Below are 18,986 nucleotides of genomic sequence, written 5' to 3'. Positions count from 1 at the left end.
GATCGATACCCCTCACAGGAAGCCAGGTTAATTTATTTTTTAAGGATTTGTTTGCGTCTCTAAGGGCCCCCCCTCCCTGCAGGTTGTGATGCAAGCTATTTCCCAGAAATCTGCAGAGTGATGTTTTGTCAGTGATGCACACATACACCACTGCACAGGCGAAGGCATTGCACATGCAGGCACACTAGCATAAACATGCATAAACCTTTTTGGTTTACTGTATTCTACTGGTTTTTTTTTTAAATGTTAAAATCAATTGTTGTTTGAACAATGCTAAACACTCTGAAAACAATATTTGTGAGTATGTGCTGAGTGATAGTGATGCTAAATTGTGTTTATTGGGATCTCGACTACAGTAGCAACTACCTGTGCCGTTTAATTCTGCATTGTCCCTTCATTGTTAGTGTTTGACCGTTAGATCTGACCCAAGCCTCATGTACGGAATGCCCTATATTTTGCACACCCTCTCTGTATTTTTTCATTTCATTGTAGTGACCTTTACAATTTGTGCCAGTAACTCTACCTTTACATCCATCTTCCTATTGTGAATTTTCATCTCAGCATTGCACTCATGGCAATTTAGTCCTAGAGATTATTTGATGCAGGTTTGTGTGGCTTATTTACAACCCCACTTGCACACATGTAACTGAATATGCACAGATGCACCACATGCTCAATTTTGCACACATAAGCTACAATCCAATAGTTAAAGACATGATTAGCATGTGCATTGTACATATGCAGATAGCAGACCGCTGCAGCTCTGCAAACTCCAGAACAACTGTCAGACTTGCCTGCTCAACTGCTCTTAAAAGAAGCCAAATTTCTCACTTTTAATTACTGAACAGTGATCTGGTTTGTGTTAGACAGTTGCAAATTGCCATGCCAACCACTAATCATCTTCTGAATCAATTCTTGATTTACATATAACTATAACATATTATACTCATCCATCAATGTATGCTTGAAAATGTAAGGGAGAGATGATTACATTTTTTGTTAATATATCATTTACGTTACCACTCATCTGTATTGATTTACTGAGATTTACACTCATCAATCAACATACTTATAATGGACGCTGTCACATATCTCCACTCAGGGAATTATCACCCCATGCTTAGGTCAAGTAGAGATTTGATCTGTTGTCAGTTAGATGAATGGATGTTTTTCCCTACATGTACTGTGTTTTATGGGCACATAGAGAGAAAGACAGAGAGAATGAAAGAAAGAAAATGTAAAGGTGAAGAGGGATATAGATAACTCTAAAGTAGTTTAACGTCAACCCACAGGACTCGAAGCCTTTGAAATATTCAGAGCCATTCTCCATCACCTTTTGTCCTGGTTGCTTGTTCAAGAAAGGAGTGCAATTAAATCAATAGTAGTGCTAGTGCTGGCCTCTATGTCAGGAATCATCCAATATTTATACAAATGAAGCTTCACAACCTCAAATTTACCTGGCAGTTGCATGTTTAAGGGGGCGAAGATTTTAGACAGGGTGTGAAGATGAGAGAATGAAATAAATCTGTCTCCATCATTGTGCCCTGCTGTACATACCGCCGTCATTTGCAATCACATGATACGGCACGTTATGATTAACAGCTATGTTTAGTCTTACAGTGGGACGCCCTTGGTACCATAAATAGGAAATGGATCATATTCCCACATGACAACTTTAAGCCATTATCCCCCCCAAAATGTCTTCCCTAAAATTATCCACAAAGTTTAGTGTTTTTGTTACTTGGCAGGTTATTAATTCAGATGTTCCCCAGGGATAATCAACCTGTTAATAGCCAAAATAAATGGATATATTGCTCACACGGCACCTTTATTTTTCATCCTACATGGGTCACTTCCTGAGACATTGGTTACTGATACAGGGTTGCTTTACTGTCACAGATAGCGTAGTTCAGTTTCAGATGGCTGTGTGTGGAAAAACAAATGCCTTGAACACAATTGTAGGAAGAAACTAATATACTAATATAGAAACACGTAAACGTTTTAAAAACTGATTGAGGAATTCCATGTTGAACGTTTTGAAGATACCTTTTTAGCTTATTGTTTGAAATTAGAGTTATCTTATGTGTTTATATTATATAACGTGAAATTCATGATCACCGTTCATGAGAATGCGTTATCTTCATTTTAAAGAAAATGATTTGGATGGAGTGGCTTTCACCTGAGAAAAATCTTACAAGCTGTTTGAGGAAAATAATGTAATTTGATATGTATATCCCATGGCTCACTTTGTCAATCCATTCAGGATCTGCCTTGATCTTGTGAATACAGGAATTAATGGAAATATAATCTATTATGTTTTAAGAGCTTGCAATTTTATCCAATCCCTGCAATATTTCCCCCAAATTGCCCGTTTTGACACTCACTGCAATTGTCAGATGAACATATTTAATTGCTGTACTACTCGTTATGGAACTTGGTCAAATAAAATAAATGGGGAAAAAAATCTGACACATTATTGCCTGAGGGACATATGCACTTTTTCTCCGGCAGGACATACTCCCAGGCTTTCCAACAATTTAAACCTCACCAATTCATCTATAATTCTATAAGAACCAATTCTTACCTGTGTTTCTGACCCCTTGTTGCATATTGTTCAAAGAACATCAGAACACCAACTGCACTTACAATGTTGTTGATAAGTTTGAAAATAATGTTTTACTCTTATTGGAACTAGTTATGTAATGATTGTCAGTGAGTTCTTAAAACATTTTTATTCCTGCTGACTTACAAGTTGTAAACATTATCTTAATTTATCGCAAAATAACACAAAAATGAGGCAAATTGATTTTTTTTTTTCAGAAAAGCCGCTGCAAATTCAGTATTGATGTTGCCTCTGCTGCGGAGGTTTGCAGAGTATGGTGCACAATAGGTCAAATGCAGCCACAGTATGAGGATATGCACACTAGAGAGCAGTCTGTTCCCTCTTTCTGCAGTCGTTGTGATCCTCCATCTCACTCTCACTTCTCCCCATCTCACACAACATACTGTTCATGTCAAAGGACTCGGGAAAAACAACATCTGTCAGTGCACTAATTTACACAATGAACACCAGAGGAAGAAGGATATATATACACCTCAAAATGGCCTTGTATTCAACAAACATTTTACATCACATGGAAACACAGTGAAGAATATTGTATGTGCAAATCTTCATTTAAGCTGCTGGATAATTTCTTCCATAATTCTGATACAATTTGGAATTGTATTTTGATTTAAGTATGCATGATTTTGATGATTGTTGCCTTTTGTGTGCTTGTTTCAGTAAAAGGAGACATCGAGCCTAAGAGTGAGAGGCAATGACAGGCATAGCTTTAGATCTTTGACACTCTGCTTTCTTTACTTGGATGGTCCACAAATAGTGATGGAATATTATGGAATTATGCTATCCAATTGAATGTGATAGATCATTTGAATCTATTCTCAGATAGGCAATGGGAAGGGGAGAACACTACACTGATAGTGAGCCAACACAGTGAATGCTAAAACAACAAATATGAGATAAAACAGAGAAGAGATCTAAAATTCAGACCATGGTTTTTACATTGGAGATGAGATGTATCTATCCCTTTGCCCCCTTTTTCTCATATTTCATTTTTTTGGTTTGACACACTGCAAAGACATGGCTCTACAGGCGCAAAGACTGCGTCATTTGTCATTCATCCTTTCTGACAGGCTTCTCACGTACAAATGAATTTACTGTGAATAGCATTTCATTTATTTAAACATTTTTTTTGTAGTTTACAAAAGAAATAGATTATCTTGTATCATTTTTTTCCACACTTGCACTTCTTCTTTTAACATATTTTACACAGACTTTTATTTTTACATTTGTAATCCAACTTAAACATTTTTTTAATATTTTAAATGCTTTTCAAATATTGTGTTTACCATAATACAAATGGTTTTTTTCTTCTTCTTTTGTGTGTCCCCAGTTTATTTGCAAACAATAATTAAATGTCCTGAAGTAAAAAGACACATTAAAGCTCAAATATCCACCCATGAGAGAAAAGCCTCAGCGCCCACAATGTATCCTTCTGTGTTTCTTTAGAGCATCAACAGGTCCAAGAGTCAGGTGCCACTTATTCCCTGTGGCCTAAAATCAGCAGTAGATAGTAGTAGCAGTAAATCCACCACAAAATAGTCGCATAAAGCACACTCCTTTCACATCACAGTGAGAAGCTATGTAAAAAGTGTCCAAAAAGATCCCTTTAATCCTTCTGTCCCGCAATATTCCCCTCCCCAATGTATCCAAAAAAAGTGATGTTACTGTATATCCAGATAATCACAGGTAAAGACTTACTCGCAAAGCAGGGTCACACCTCACATTCCCGAGAAGGTTGCTGTTGGCAAGTGCAAGAGCCATATTCATTGATGATTACCAGAGCTCCCTCAATGTGGTTAGGTTTATAGTCAACATAGTATTCCGGTGTAGAAATTGCAGCCATCTGCTGCATGCTTTGCTTTTGCTTCTGCTTACGGCGTTGACTACTGAAGCATTGCCTCAATTGTCTTATTCCAGCTGGAAAACACTTCCATGCCACATACAGCATAAGCACAATGATGAGAAAGGAAAAGATGAGTGCCATGGTGCCAGTCACCACCTTGTGGATCTGCATGGTGCTCTCCAGGTCATCGTGGCCCACCGTCACAGTGAAAGAACTGGTAACCACCTCGCTACCCTCACCCTCATAAGGGTTAGGAGTAAATGGGCCCTGGAAAACAGAACCACCCTGGGCCAGATCCCGTGTAGAGGCGTACAGGCCTGCTGTAGTTACCTCCATTTGGGGATCCTCACATAGGTGAAAAGCATAGACAGCATCCAACATATCCTCGCCCTGTGCGGTGTCGGGGCTTGAACACAGCAGGGAATTATCACGCTGGCCTCGGAAGGCACTCAGCCAAGAGGCCAAGGCACACACATTGCGACTGCATTCCCAGTCATTCCCTGCCAGGGTAATGCTGTCCAAAGACGACCACGAATCTAGGATGCGCTGTTCCACAGAGGTCAACCGATTGGAGTCTAGCATGAGCACCTTGAGGTTGGGTGCGCTCTCAAAAACATGTGGCTCCATGTACTCGATTTCATTGGCTGACAGGTCAATCTTCTCTAAAAAATGCCATGTCCAGTCCAGTGTATTGACAACAACAGTGGCACGATTGTTGTGCATGTACAAGGTGCGTAAAGAGATGAGGCGAGGGAAGTGGGCTAGGTTGACTTTAACCAGCTCATTGTGCTCAAGATGCAACTCAGTCAACTTGAAGAGGCCAGCGAAGGAGTTTCGTGCCAGGCTCTGCAGTTGGTTGTATCCCAAGTCTAGAAACTGCATGCTCCGGCAGTCTTGAAAAATCCGCACTGGCACAAATTTGAGAGCATTGTAGCGCAAATGCAAATTGGTGAGCTTTCTAAGGCCGTGGAACAGGTCAGGCTCTAGTGTCTGCAGCCTGTTGTATGAGAGGTCCAGGATACGCAAGTTTGGGAGGGGCCTAAAGGTACCATTTGGCAGACTTTCAATGCGGTTGCTGCTGAGGTCTAACTCCTTGACCCGTCTTAGCCTGTCAAATGCACCCTCCTCTACAATGTCAATGTTGTTGTGATCTAGGTAGAGCCAGGTGAGCTGTGACAGACCAACCAGTTGGCCTTCACGCAGCTCAGTCAAGTTGTTCTCTCTCATGGACAGGCCCATGGCGCTGCTCAGATTGCGGGGAATGTCTGTGAGGTTGAGCCCCTCGCAGTACAGCAGCTTGCTGTCGCAGCGGCACAGCCTTGGACAAACCCCCTCAACCAAGGGAATCGTTCTTAGAAATATTCCCAATAAACACAGTATCAACCCAGGGGGCTTCTTCAGTGGCCACTTTAAGTACAGTCCAATTAGAAGGAAATCCATTAGCATAAATATCCAGGGATGTCTCTGAGAAAATGTCCATTGAACCACGCTGGATATTGTTTTTGCACCTATCACATCATATTTATCACATCATATTTAATCAATTAAAAATGTTATTTGTTCCGTTTTTGTATTCTAGCTGCCAACAGTGATATTTTTATTTTGTTTACTTTGTCAGCTTAGGGAATCCTGGTTGGAAATGCAAAAGGATTACGGGCTAGTCTCTGTACTTATGTTTGATATCAAGCAGTGGCTGGAGAGTAAAGGGGATGGAAAAAATAAAATTGTCCTCATTGATCGATCTTATTTTAAAAGATTCCTACTCACCCCTATTCAAAAGCTGACAATCTCCATTCAGCGTCTCGCTTTGTGCCCCAACACTAATTATGTGCGAACTAAAAAAGACCCCACTGTGGTACAAATCCCCCCCCACCCTCCCTTCTCTCTTTTCAGTGGACACCAGATCCTTGGCAAGCGTACAATGTCTTAGTTCTCCTCAAGTGAAAGAGCCAGAAAGAGAAGGATTCCAAGTAGCTTTCAGCTAGATGGTAGGAAGTGCAAGTCCCCCTGTCTGCATGCATGAGCTCTGTCTCCTTTGCTCCTCTGCAGTCCTCTGCTGCAATGATCAGAGGGACGAAGAGACAACCAGAGAGAGAGAAAAAAAGACCAATGAAAAATCTTTTTAAATATCTGTCTTGCTCTTTTCTCCTCCCCTTACTGCTTAAGTTTTAGCAGATCTGTCAACACATATTATGTCCATCTCTAGAAGCAATCACTAACTTGTAAGGTTTAAATCCATTCAAGCGGGTAATGATGCTTTCAGTGACGGATGCAGGAAAAAAAAGCAGGATTTAAAGAGGTGAACCCTGTTCACTGTTGTCTTTTGTAACAGTATTCCTTGTCATCTCAGTGGCTCATCTCGGTTAAGAAGCCGCTTGCATCCCCCGTGGCTTGAAATTTTCCTTCACTTCCTTGCTCTCCGGGTGTTTTCTCAGCCAGCTGGAAGAGGCTGCTGAAGGCTGGTGCTGGTAGGCAGACAGGGGCGGTAAATGTGGGAAGCAAAGGAGCGCGCAATCCCTTGCAGCAGAGCAGTACACTGACAGCGCATGCAGAAGCACCTTCTGTTCACTGAGTGTCGTAAGCCACTCACACTTCAGAGTGCTCGCTCTCTTTCCCTCACTCTCTTGCTCTCTTTCCCTTGATCGCTCACTCACTTTTTCATGCTGCTCCCCTCCTCTTCCTCTCTCTCCCCTCTTTCCTCGTTGCTTTTCTGTTGCTGTGTTTTTCTCTGTGCCTGAGACATTTACATATTCAGAATGGGCTGAGCTTAAACCAGGAGCTTTAATGAAGCCCCCCTCCCTCTCTCTCTCGCTCTTGCTCTCTCTCTCTCTCTCTCTTCCTCGCTCGCTCTCTCCTCTCTCTCTCTATCTCTCTCTCCTTCTCTCTAGCTCTCTGTCTCTCTCTGTATCTTCCTCTCTCTCTCCTCTCTCTCTCTAACTCTGTTCCTCTCTCACTCTCCTTCTCTCTCTTTTGCTCTCTCTCTCTCTCACTTCGTCTCTCACTCCACATCTCTCTCTCTCTCTCTCTGCCTTTCTCCTCTCCCTATCCCCCTTTCTCTCCTCCCCTCTCCTTCACTGACTGTAATGAATTGGGCCATATAATGTCTGCCTCCTTTGACGTTGCTGTGAGAAAGCAGTTTTTTGATTTTAGAGTTGCAATTCAACATTCATCCATTTAACCAAAGGGTGTCTTTTATTAGTTACATCCATAAAACAGACATCCATTTGCATGTACTGTATATTACCAATCAGATGAGTCCACATATAGAAGTAGAAAAAAAAGAAGAAATAATTTTGTTGAATATTAGATATTCACCCTCAAGATCAACTAACTACAACTAATACAAAAGTTATTAATTTCAGTATTGATAGAATTTAAATGTGGTCATGAATCTTTTGATTTCAAATATGACTTTGTGTAATGAACCAATCTCTGTCTATTGATATCCATACAGTGAGCCAAGACTGGAAAATTACATTCTTCATTTGATCAAACTGTCCTGTAGCCAGGCATTCTATGTCATTGTCAATTATGGCTAGGCTATCCATTCTGAATACAGATGTAATTGCTTGCCACATAATATTAGCATTAAGCTATAACATAAACATTCTTCTCTGAAGGTCCATTCTCCCCTTGCTTTGCATTTATCCAGAATCACTCTTAGCATTGTCATCTTCTCTTCCATTAATTTTCAGAGACAATGAACTGTGACACCGCCTTACATTCCTCATGTCGCCAAGTTTCTTATTATCTGATCTTTATTTCCTCACTGAGGTCATTGCATTTTTACCAACATAGTGACCGTGATTGGTCCAACTGCCGCCACAGCACCCGAACACCGCTTAGACTCTCCTAGATGAATTAGATATAAGATTTGGTGTAGATTTTTTTTTTGTTGGTTGTATTTTAATCACTGAATACATGTACAGATATGTTATTTGATTACATAAGCAAGTAATGCCGAAGGGTTTATGCCAATGTATCGCCAAATCCTGCTGTATGCACCAAGTCAGAAACGTTTCCATGAATGGTAGACATTGTAAAAAAAAAATAAAAAAATGCTACTACATATATGGGGTCCAAAGGTATTTTGTTTGTTTGACAAACACATATCTCTCTCATCAATACTCAATAATCAATCTCTTATCAAAGTATATTTTTTCTTTTCCTCAACATGTTCTTTTTCTTTTCTCTGGCATCAGTTGTGCACGTCTATACAGAAAGCAAATGTGTTTCCTGGCTAAATGGATTGTCTTGCTGCATCTAGTGGAACATAGGTAAGCCTGAAAATGAGGTGGGAGTTTGGCTCGTTCTTTAATTACAATAATTATACCAAGGAACCACAACTAACTAACAGCCCTGTACTTTGTTCCAGACCTGTGTGGCACTCGACAGTTTAGTTTTAAATGCTGTATCTGCCACTAGGGACTTAACAACACTCACAAGAAAGGTCTTAACATTTATGTTACAGTTACAGAACTGACAACTACTGCACTGATGTTACTTCAATTGAAACCAAATTTAAAAAAATGTGATTTTCTTTAGTTTTTAGCCCCACTTTTCCTTGGTTAATTCACTGTTCTGTGAATTTCATTTTGAGAAATCATTTGGTGTTCACAGACACATCAGAACTCTAGATGTAAACATGTTTAATTCAGTTTTACCTGAAACCTTTGTGTCTTCAGATCTGATCCAAATGTTTTATTCCACCATTTTTATTCCACCATGATCATTGAAGTACTTAGTGAAGGTCTGCCAGCGACAAAGATTTATTGAGCACCAAAAAGGAAACAAGGAAAATTGTCCTTTACATGATCTGGACATCTTGAAGTTGGAATCATCTCTGCTTCACTTTTGCTATATTCCCTCTTAGCTGTAATGGATGACTACACCATCAGCTAATGACTTGGTGCGCTTTAATGACTTGACACAGCGAACAGGAGATGAGAGTATCCAGACCATCACTTTTAAGACTTTAAGAGCTTTGGCTCTCTGCTTTGGAGTTAAGGTCAGCACAAGTGTGAGTGAGAGTGTGTGTATGTGTATGTGTGGGTGAAACACACATGCCAACCGACACACTCACATGAACACAGTTATATAAACAGATACATCCCTATTACAGATTGGTGGCTGATAAGGATATGGATTTTTTTTTTTTTTAATAAATAACCTTTGAGTAACCTTGATTTTTTTCCTGTTAGCATTAATCATCTCCCTTCTGTTAAGAGGTTATGTTTTTTATGTTAAATGTTTCATATCAAACAATAAACAAAGATGTCAACAAAATCATTCAGGATCTTTGTCACATTCAGCATGTAGCTGTAGCTTTGTTTGGTAAAAGAAAGGATTTTGTTATTGCTATAAAAGTAAAGCAGCAGCAAAATTATATGGTGATCGCAGCAAGCAGTTGGCACCTAATAATGATTTTGAGCTTTCACCACAACGTTTCGCATCATTTCCTGACTAATCACAACTCGACCCTCTGACACCCAAGCCATTTTTGAGCGTGTGTTGCCCCTGTCATATTATTATTCACTGTGAGCTCATTTTTCACTCTATCTGCAAGTCTGACATCTCAAATTAACATTCACAACTATTAGCAGACGTAGGAATAGCTCCAAAATGTCTTTTGAGCCGTATGACAAAGTTATCGTGGCATAAAACATAAAAAAGGAAAAACCAAAGTTTGAATTATTTTATTTATAAATTTATTTTTAAAATATAGAAAAACAATTGATAATTCAAAATCTCCCTAAGGGTACACTTCTATATACAATACAGGAAAAAAAGAATTTTGTCTGTACATCATTCACACAAAGATTATGTTATATTTGTACAAATTCTACATCAGTGGTGGAATGTAACTAAGTACATTTACTGAAGTACTGTACTCAAGACCAAGGGCCCTATTTTAACAATCAAAGCGTGAAGCGCATGGCACAAGTGCGATTAGGGAGTGTCCAAATCCACCTTTGCTAGTTTGACGGCAGAAAAAATGGTATGGGCGCCGAGCACATGGTTTAAAACGGTTTTATTTGTGGCTTAATTAATCATAGGTGTGTAGTGGGCGTAACATGTAATAAACCAATCAGTGTCATTTCCCATTCCCTTTAAAAGTTAGGTGTGTTTGTACCTTGGCGCATTGCTATTATGATGGCGGATTAGCTAAGTAGAAGGGAGAGAAGAAACTGATCTGCTCATGCTGGAAGTGAAAGCGGGCGAGCAGATATCATACTATTATTTCATATTATTTTTAAAATCTTTTGCATGTTTGTGTGCTGCTGTGCGTCCCTATGTGTGTGTGTGTGTGTGTGTGTGTGCCTAGGCTCGCGCTGTGCAAAGACACTTGCGTTGGGCTTTGCGCTGTGCTGGGTGCAAGATAGGGTCCCAAATGTTTAAGTTCAAGTACTTTTTCCTGATGCTACGTACAGACTTTTACTTAAGTAACATTGTAGTAACATTGTAAATGCAGAACTTTACTGTAACATAGTATTATTACAGTATAGTATTAGTAATTTTAATGAAGTAAAGGATCTGTATACTTCTACCGCTAGGCTGCGCGGTGTTTTGGTGCTTAGGCTCGCAGTCTCAGTCAAGGATTGGATGAATTTTGATCAGATGACCATTACTCAGAAGGCAATGCTTTGTATCTTTTTGTAGGGAAAAACACATAGAACGTTATGTATTTTACAGCTTCTTGATCATGCAAAGGTTGATTTAATAGAGTTTTTTTAACATAATTTTGTCAAATTTTGACGAGATGCATTCAAGGCGCTCGGAATTTTGAAAATCTGACAAACAATTCACTTTTACAGCTTCTTTCTAGGGTAATTGGTTTTTCTTTTGTTAAATTAAACCTGCTTTTTCAAACCCGCCAGCAGGTGTTGGGGTTAGGAGGGCTAAGGGTAATTCATGTTTTACATTCTGATTATTTGTGTCTATTGACAATAAGGAATGCTTTAAGATTTGAGTATGTATTGTTATGCGTATAATTATTAGATTTTTTTTTTATCCACCCAGTGGTGCTGCACTGCTGACTATTTTGCTCGCAGTGCAGCTGGGGATCAATCTTGAAATAATAACATTTCAATTAAGTAAAGTCAAATAGTTTATTTGAAAAAACAAAAGTTGTAGTCCCCATTGCTAGTGGGTAGTGCAATTACAAGAACATGATGCCTCACTGGCTTCTCATGTGACCAGTACTTTACCTGTTTTAGGAAAGAGAACATTGTGCAGCATCCCCCAACATGTCATGCTATGTCTGACTGACTTTCAGAAGATAAGCAGTCATTGGTCTAGAGTTAAGTTTGTGACAATGTTGGTCTGGACTTTTGTAAGAATAAGTTGTTGTTGTGTTTGTAATCAAATATGCAACATTAAAATGTATTTTCAAACTATAAAGCAAGATTTCATGTCCTTAGCTATTTGTGTGATCATTTTGATTTGATAGTTTTTTATGATAAAATGGTTAGAGGTTGTGGTGTATTGTCAGCGGAATTTATTTGAGGGATCAAATAAGACTCAAAATTATCAGCATCTATGATTACAAGCACATTATTTAAATCATTTATTGAATAAGAGGAGGCCTGACTGTGTGAGCCCAACAAAACAAGGCAGATGATGACTAATTGGCCCACTGCAGAGATAATGTTGATGGGCAGCTGGGAAAGGATTGTGGTGGGGGTCGATGCAGACACTTACGCCATAGAGTGGCTGTCAGTGGTGTGGTGAGGAAACAGCAAGAGATGATTCTGCATCCGTAATTAAGTGCAACCTCCAGGAGATAGAGGTTCCTCTCAGTTTGAAAGGGTCAAATAAGTGGACAGAGAGTTAACATTGAGCTTATTCATTTCAGTTTTACTGCTTATTTTCTATCTTCTTTGGTACTTTAAATGACATAATGCTATTATATAATCAGCAACTGAGGATGAACTGAGGAACGAAGGAAATGTACTCAAAGATAAATTGAGATAGCCGTGGGCATTTCTAATTATTACCATCATAGCCTTATCTCAGAGATATATCAACTTCAGAAGTGGGAAGACAGTTCCCCACTAAAGGTTTGTGTTATTGTACACCCTGGGTTTCCGACACAGTGTATCAAATAAGATCTCTATCTTCCAATGATATTAAAGGAGTTATACTAACTGCGACTGTGGTAAACCCAATGGGAAAACATACCATAAGAACATTCACTGGAGCATGTGACAGGTGGAACATGGGTGCCACCATGGGTTACAACTCCTTGAAGCACGTTTTATGTGTTTTAAAGTTTGCTTCAGTAAAAAGCGTTGACTGCTCAAATTGAAAAAAATCAATACAGCGAATCATCATGATTTGCCCATGTATAAGGCTATAGAGGTAGGTGAGTATTTGTTTTTTATAGGATTTATAGAGCAAGATGGATGGCAAGCCTGGCAAAGCTCTGATATTTTGTGGTGATGTGAACATGAGAATCTGCATATATACTGTATATATCAAGAAAGAAAGAAATAATTAAGAATTTCTCTGAAAAGGCCAACAGGGGTAAAGTAAAGAGAGTGTGTATCATCGTTGGTAGGACATAAAGTGTGTGTCCAATAAATCTGGGGGTAGCTTTTGAAAGCAGCATGATCTTAAATTGCCTCTAGTTTTAGGTTTCCCTCCCACCACAAAAATGCACTGTGTATTTCATGCCAAAACATTTTTCAACTTTCTTTATTGAACACAAGCCGGCCACAACATGATTAAAACTTTAACTAAATTTTTGTGCTGTTTTTTATGCCCTCCTATATATCTGAGACTGCTTGACTAGTTTTTGCCTGTACCTTTTTCAATGCAACACTTTTACTTTTAGTTTGAACAGCAAAGCTTTCAGTGTGGGTCGAGTAAAGACATTGCCAAAAAAGTCCAATAAAGCAATGGCGACTGGCCTTGACATAGTCTAACAATCACAGTGTCCATGTTTCTACAACATAGCTTTGAGTTGTCCTCTTGTTTCTGTATTTTAAGTGTGTGGCATATTGTAAAACATACAGGCATTTCTAGGATAGACACTACATTAGTAGTATTAGTTTTTACAAGGTGGAAATGGAAATGTGAAAATGCTTTTTTACTTTTACTTGATAACTCTCCTTAACACCCCATAATATTTAGTATTAATCAAGATTCTGTAGGCTTGGCCCTTCTTTATTGCCCAGTTTCAGTTATCATTTGTTCACTGAAGCCTTTTTCTCTAGCTTTAAGCATCTTACTTCAAGGTTTGATGAATTGCTTGTGCTTTCAGGAACGCTCCCTTCCATACCACAGATGTAAGCTGCTTGGTGCACTTGTGGCCTCCCTGTTGTCTTGAACATGTTGTCCTTCATTTCATTGACCTGTTGCTTTGCCCATAGAATGGCTCCTTACTCCTTGTACTGTTCTGTAAACTCTTGTGTTCAAACATTGAAGGTGGGTGGCTGGCCCATTCTAATGTTAGGTTAAATAGTTACTTTGCCTTTTAACACTCCTCTGAGCTCCAGTGGCATTATTTGCTATTTGAAGGACTTGGCTTGTTGCATTGACTAGCATGTATTCCTAACAAAGTTTTACTGAGTATATATTGGGAAATGTGGAATAAAAGGTCACAGCTTAGCCTAGAGGGAATGGAAGAACAAATGTGCAAGTACAAGTGGTACTAGAAAAAGACAAAGACTGAGCATTTGTAAGCAAGCATGGAGTTCTAATCAAAGATGAGGAATGCAAAAAAATAGAGATAGATAACAGACTGACAGGATCTATATAGACCAATGAGTGGGGCCAGTCAAATTCTCTATTTGTAAGTCAGACTAACAAAGCACATTGTGACATGTAAACCAAATACCCAAAAGACATACATATGTAGTGTACTATGTATCAGTTATTGTGGCACTGGTGAAAGTACTGAGTTTGAGTAAGCAATGTAATTTTATTTCTGATGATAATATTGAACAGTAGAAACAAAACTTGCAGTCTCATTTGGCAATAGGAAATAAAGGTAAAAAGAAAAGATCGGTAGATAGATGAGAGCTTTGACTGCACCACGATAGTCTGATACTACATCACCATTAATGTTGATGTTGCAACCACTTTGATTTCCTTCTCCATCATCTCCTCCCTTGTTAACAACACCCTGGGATATTTGAACTCACTTGGGGCAAAAGTTCAATCACCACAATCCACCGTTTCTAAGTTCACCAAACCATACAATTTCCTCTCTTTCTGACTTTTAGATACAATAGTTGTCTAGAAATGTAAATATCAATATATCGGCCGGCCTATTATCGGCTGATATTAGGCATTTTCCCATCTATCAGTATCAGCATTTATAATGGCCGATTTAAAATATTTTGAAATATTCATTCATCAAAATCAATTATAATGACAAATAAATGATTCTGATAAATGACAATTTAAAAATAAAAACAGACTCTTAAACATGTTATGAGCGTTGGCGTTGTATAATTCATCCACCTGAAGGCGCTCTACAACATCCCTGTTGGCAACATTAATTTTATGTTTTTGTTAAAAGGACTTTGAGTTTCATATGTTAAGTTTGTATTTTTATACATTTTATTTATCAGAACTTTAGTATATTTTGATGTTCCTCTGTAACTACAAATAACTAATGTTAGGGAAATCTGTTTATGTTTTGTAACACGTTTCTGGATTTTTTTTAAACATACTGTATATCAGCCAATATATAGGCATATCGGATTTTTAAATAACCAAATATTCGTATCGGTATCGGCCTTAAAAATCCTTTATCGGTCGGGCTCTACTGTCTACGCCTTTTGGCCCTACATCAATGCTTTGTTACATTTGTTAGGAATAGTTTAAATAATAACAATAGTTATCGCAGACATTATATTTTATGTGCTTACAAATAGAAATAGTAGGAGAACTAGTAATTATAAAGGTTTGTGTGTTTTGTTTATTGGAAGAAACAGTGGAACCGTGTGTGTGTATTTGTGTGCCTGTGAAAGAATGAATTAATGTGGGTCTAAATCGCTTCCAGCTATGTCCAAAGCAAAGTGTTGAGAGGCAGAGAGAGAGACAGTGATTTTGCCATGTCACTATACACAGCAGTCGCACTCTCGGTGTTAGACATGCTTTTATATAGTAACAAGATCAGAATTCTTCATCCGCCACCATGGCTGGTAGGTACCTACCGTTTTTTCACCCAGATCTGGCAGTTTGTGTGCGGGGTTTTTGCTATATACAGTATTTAATTGAATTACATGTTTTAACATTTTTTTCTTAGTGTGTGTCTTTATGGATTTGTGTTCTGGCTGTAATGTTTTTGGCTTCAGAGACTACTTCAAACAGCGCCTGTGACTCGGCTCTGTCTGCCAAAAGAACTTTGTTCTGCTGACAGATGACGCAGAAATCCCACTGAGAGCCACCAAGCCCATTTTCAAAACCCAGCTCTCTCCAGCATGCCCCCACTTTTGATAGCCCTGACTACCCTGGCCTATTGCCTCATCCAGAGCCAAACAAGCCTCTACATCCTTCATGTGTCCACTAGCCTCTCTCATGTTGGGATGAAGCTGAGCAAAATGTAGCGAACAGAGGCATCTCTGATGCAAAAGGCTGAAACACTTGTAAATTTGGACCGAAAATTGCTTGTGCCGTCATCCCTAGTGTTCCTACTGCAAGGTAAGGTAAGAGCGCTGGCCTAGAACTCTGACTACATCTCCATTAGAGAGTAGTGGGATAAAGGACAGACCCACCGGAGTGTTTTTCATAAATAAGCGCCCCTAGCGGTGGCAGGAAATACGACCCACAGGAGCGTTGTGAAACGTTCGCAGTTTGGTTAGGTTTAGGCACAGAAACTACTTGGTTATATTACGCTCCAAAACTACATAGTTAAGTTTAGTTAAATATCATGGTTTGGGTTAAAATAAGGCATTTCTGCACCTCTGCATATTCTCTTGTCTTAATACAAGAAAAGGCCTTGTGGTTTACATGTGACACATTCAAATCCTATATCTTGATCTTACTAGCAATGTGCATGTAGTAATTATGTACTAGAATTTTTTTTTTTTGCTTTCCAAGATTTTCGAACAAGTTTCTTTTTCAAGGTTTATACAATATACATTTAATTTAATACATTTAATTGTTACTGTACAGATACGTACTGTACAGATACAGGAAATGTCCTCAACCCAGCAGCAATACTGTTGTATCAAGAAGAGTAATGTCTAAAAAATGATGAAAGGGTCAGGTGGCGAGAACCTTCCTGCTGCGCATTTAGCGTCACTGCCTCAAGTGATGGCTGGAGCTCTTTTTCTCTTTTTGCTGATGTTTCACCTTGATAGTAATAATTAGCTGCATGATGTCCGAAAAACAGGATGACACCTAAATTCATTAAAAACACTACGAGGGTTGACCCAGGTCTTTTAACTTTGGAATGAACCCAACGACACATTCATCATTTCACACTTCAGACTGACCTAAAAACAAACACATAACATTCAATATATCACTGCAATTTAATTTGATATAAAAAATACACGGCAGATTCCAGAAGTGCAGAGTGAAAGCTCATTGCTTTTACCAAATAAATGAAAACTGTAATTGGTAACTTAACCTTGTAATATGAATTAATATATCATATTTGTTACTGAGCAAATATTCATTATTATGAGATTATCTTAACTAGGACCTCATAATAAAATATCTTAAAACTATAATGTAATAAAACACTAGTTTCATCATTATTTTTGAGGTTTTATAAAACAACCCCATAATGAGTTCACCTAATTCCACTTGCTTTTATTTATTCCTTGGTTTGAGATATTTTTTCCCAAATGCACTTCCATAAACTCTTCTTTCTTCTCCTCCATCTTCTTCTTTTCATCATGTTGTACAGTTGCGTGTCAGATGATGTACATTGCACTAGAAAATCGGCCACCATGTATATCATACATGACTTCATTATGCCCCATCATAGACCTTTTTCATGGAAGGCATTTTGACATTTCACAGTAGGAAATAATAAAACGAATGAAGGCAGAATTCCATTTAGCTGCTTCAATTTCAGGGCGCTAGTATTGTGCATGCTGGCTTACTGGGACAGTTGAAAAGAACACAGTCATGGTTACTGTTAAAATAACACAGGTGCTTGTATCAACACAGACAAAAAATAAAACAACAATAAACTCAGTTTTGAGAATTTCGCAAGACTAAAAATAAATAAATAAATAAATAAAATAATGTTTTAAAATTCAATAAATAAAAGTTAATAGAATAAAATGAATAAACACCGGGGATAAAAATAAATAAATACTGTAAACACCAAGCTTACTATTCAAATATCCAGAGGCATTGCATTTCACACTTTAGGGGTATAACACGAGAAGGCACTCTCACTAGTACTTTTATGGAACACATGAGGAACATTTTAGATAGGACCCTGGTGATCTCACTGGAACATAAAATGAAATAAAACCTCTGATGTAGGGAGACTCAAAGAAATGTAAAGCTTTGTAAACAAGTAAAAGAATGGTTATAGAGTAGGGTAGGTCGCAGGCAAGTCCATAGGTGACTAAACCATTAGAGAGACTCTACAATCGTGCATTGAAAATATTGGGCAAAAGGCCAACCACATCATTGTCATGTCCTGAGAGATCTGAACATTATTTGACAGCTACCTTGCATTTTCAAATTCCAATCTCATCTGGAAGTGCTTACATGAACAGGCACCTCAGGCTCTCTGTGACATGGTGCAACAATTACAGGCCAGTGGATTGTCCAGTAGATACACAATTGCAAGGAACTGTAAAATATTTTTCAGATAAACCTCCTTTGTCCAGACATCATTCTCTATTAAGGGAGCTAAAGCATGGAATGAGTCGCCCATTGAACTAAAAGCAATATGAATTAATAAGCTTTTTAAAATTAAAGTTAAGAAGTTTGTAATTGATAATCAGACCTGTAATCAAAGATAGGGGTGGGGTGGTATATGGGCGCGGGGGTGGGTACAGATGTAGGTGTCTTTTATGTGTATGTGCTTTATGTATGTTAATTATGGCAACGTTTAATGTTTGTTTTCATTGCTGTTTAAAAGCCCTTCTAGGGACGGGCATTGGAAATCATCAATAGCTGTAAATGCTGTGTTGCTCTACATTGGAGATTTGTTGCACAAATGTTTATGTTTAAGCATCTGTCCTTATTAATAATCAACATAAATTAAAAAAAAGAACTTTATGACATTTCATTTTAATTCACTCTTTCACCATAAGAGTCCAAGCGTTTAAAAAAAAATGTGTGGGAGGCCAACCAGAAAATTTTAAATTCTACCAACACTATTCTTTTTAGATTTCTTTATTTAAACGAGAAACATGTAAATGTGCCAGATTTAGCCATACAGGCTAATTTTCATCTGCAGTCCAACTCCTCTTGCTTGGAATGTGTGTATAATAAATATAAATTAGGTCACACATATATACTGTGTGAGTGTGTATGTATGTATGTATATATATATATGTATGTATGTATGTATGTATGTGTGTATATATA

The 18,986-nt window shown here is 38.3% G+C and overlaps 2 protein-coding genes across 2 annotated transcripts in view; one reads left to right on the top strand and one right to left on the bottom strand.

The window, feature by feature from the left end:
- Positions 1 to 18,986, top strand: part of ctnna2 (catenin (cadherin-associated protein), alpha 2) — a gene marked incomplete at its 5' end in the record, with an annotated part of 288,570 nt that overhangs the window by 161,513 nt on the left and 108,071 nt on the right.
- Positions 2,718 to 7,231, bottom strand: lrrtm1 (leucine rich repeat transmembrane neuronal 1). The gene has a single exon (XM_032531813.1). It carries the CDS (start codon positions 5,910 to 5,912, stop codon positions 4,335 to 4,337), a length of 1,578 nt encoding a protein of 525 aa, XP_032387704.1. The 5' UTR covers positions 5,913 to 7,231; the 3' UTR covers positions 2,718 to 4,334.

Source organism: Etheostoma spectabile, chromosome 2 (assembly GCF_008692095.1).
Source record: "Etheostoma spectabile isolate EspeVRDwgs_2016 chromosome 2, UIUC_Espe_1.0, whole genome shotgun sequence".
Classification (NCBI taxonomy): domain Eukaryota; kingdom Metazoa; phylum Chordata; class Actinopteri; order Perciformes; family Percidae; genus Etheostoma; species Etheostoma spectabile.
Note: the sequence above shows the minus strand (reverse complement) of the source record. Positions and strands in the feature narration are given on the sequence as shown.

What these genes read in the sequence shown, in the direction of transcription:
- lrrtm1 (XM_032531813.1), bottom strand. Translation starts at nt 5,912, where the DNA reads ATGCTAATGGATTTCCTTCTAATTGGACTGTACTTAAAGTGGCCACTG.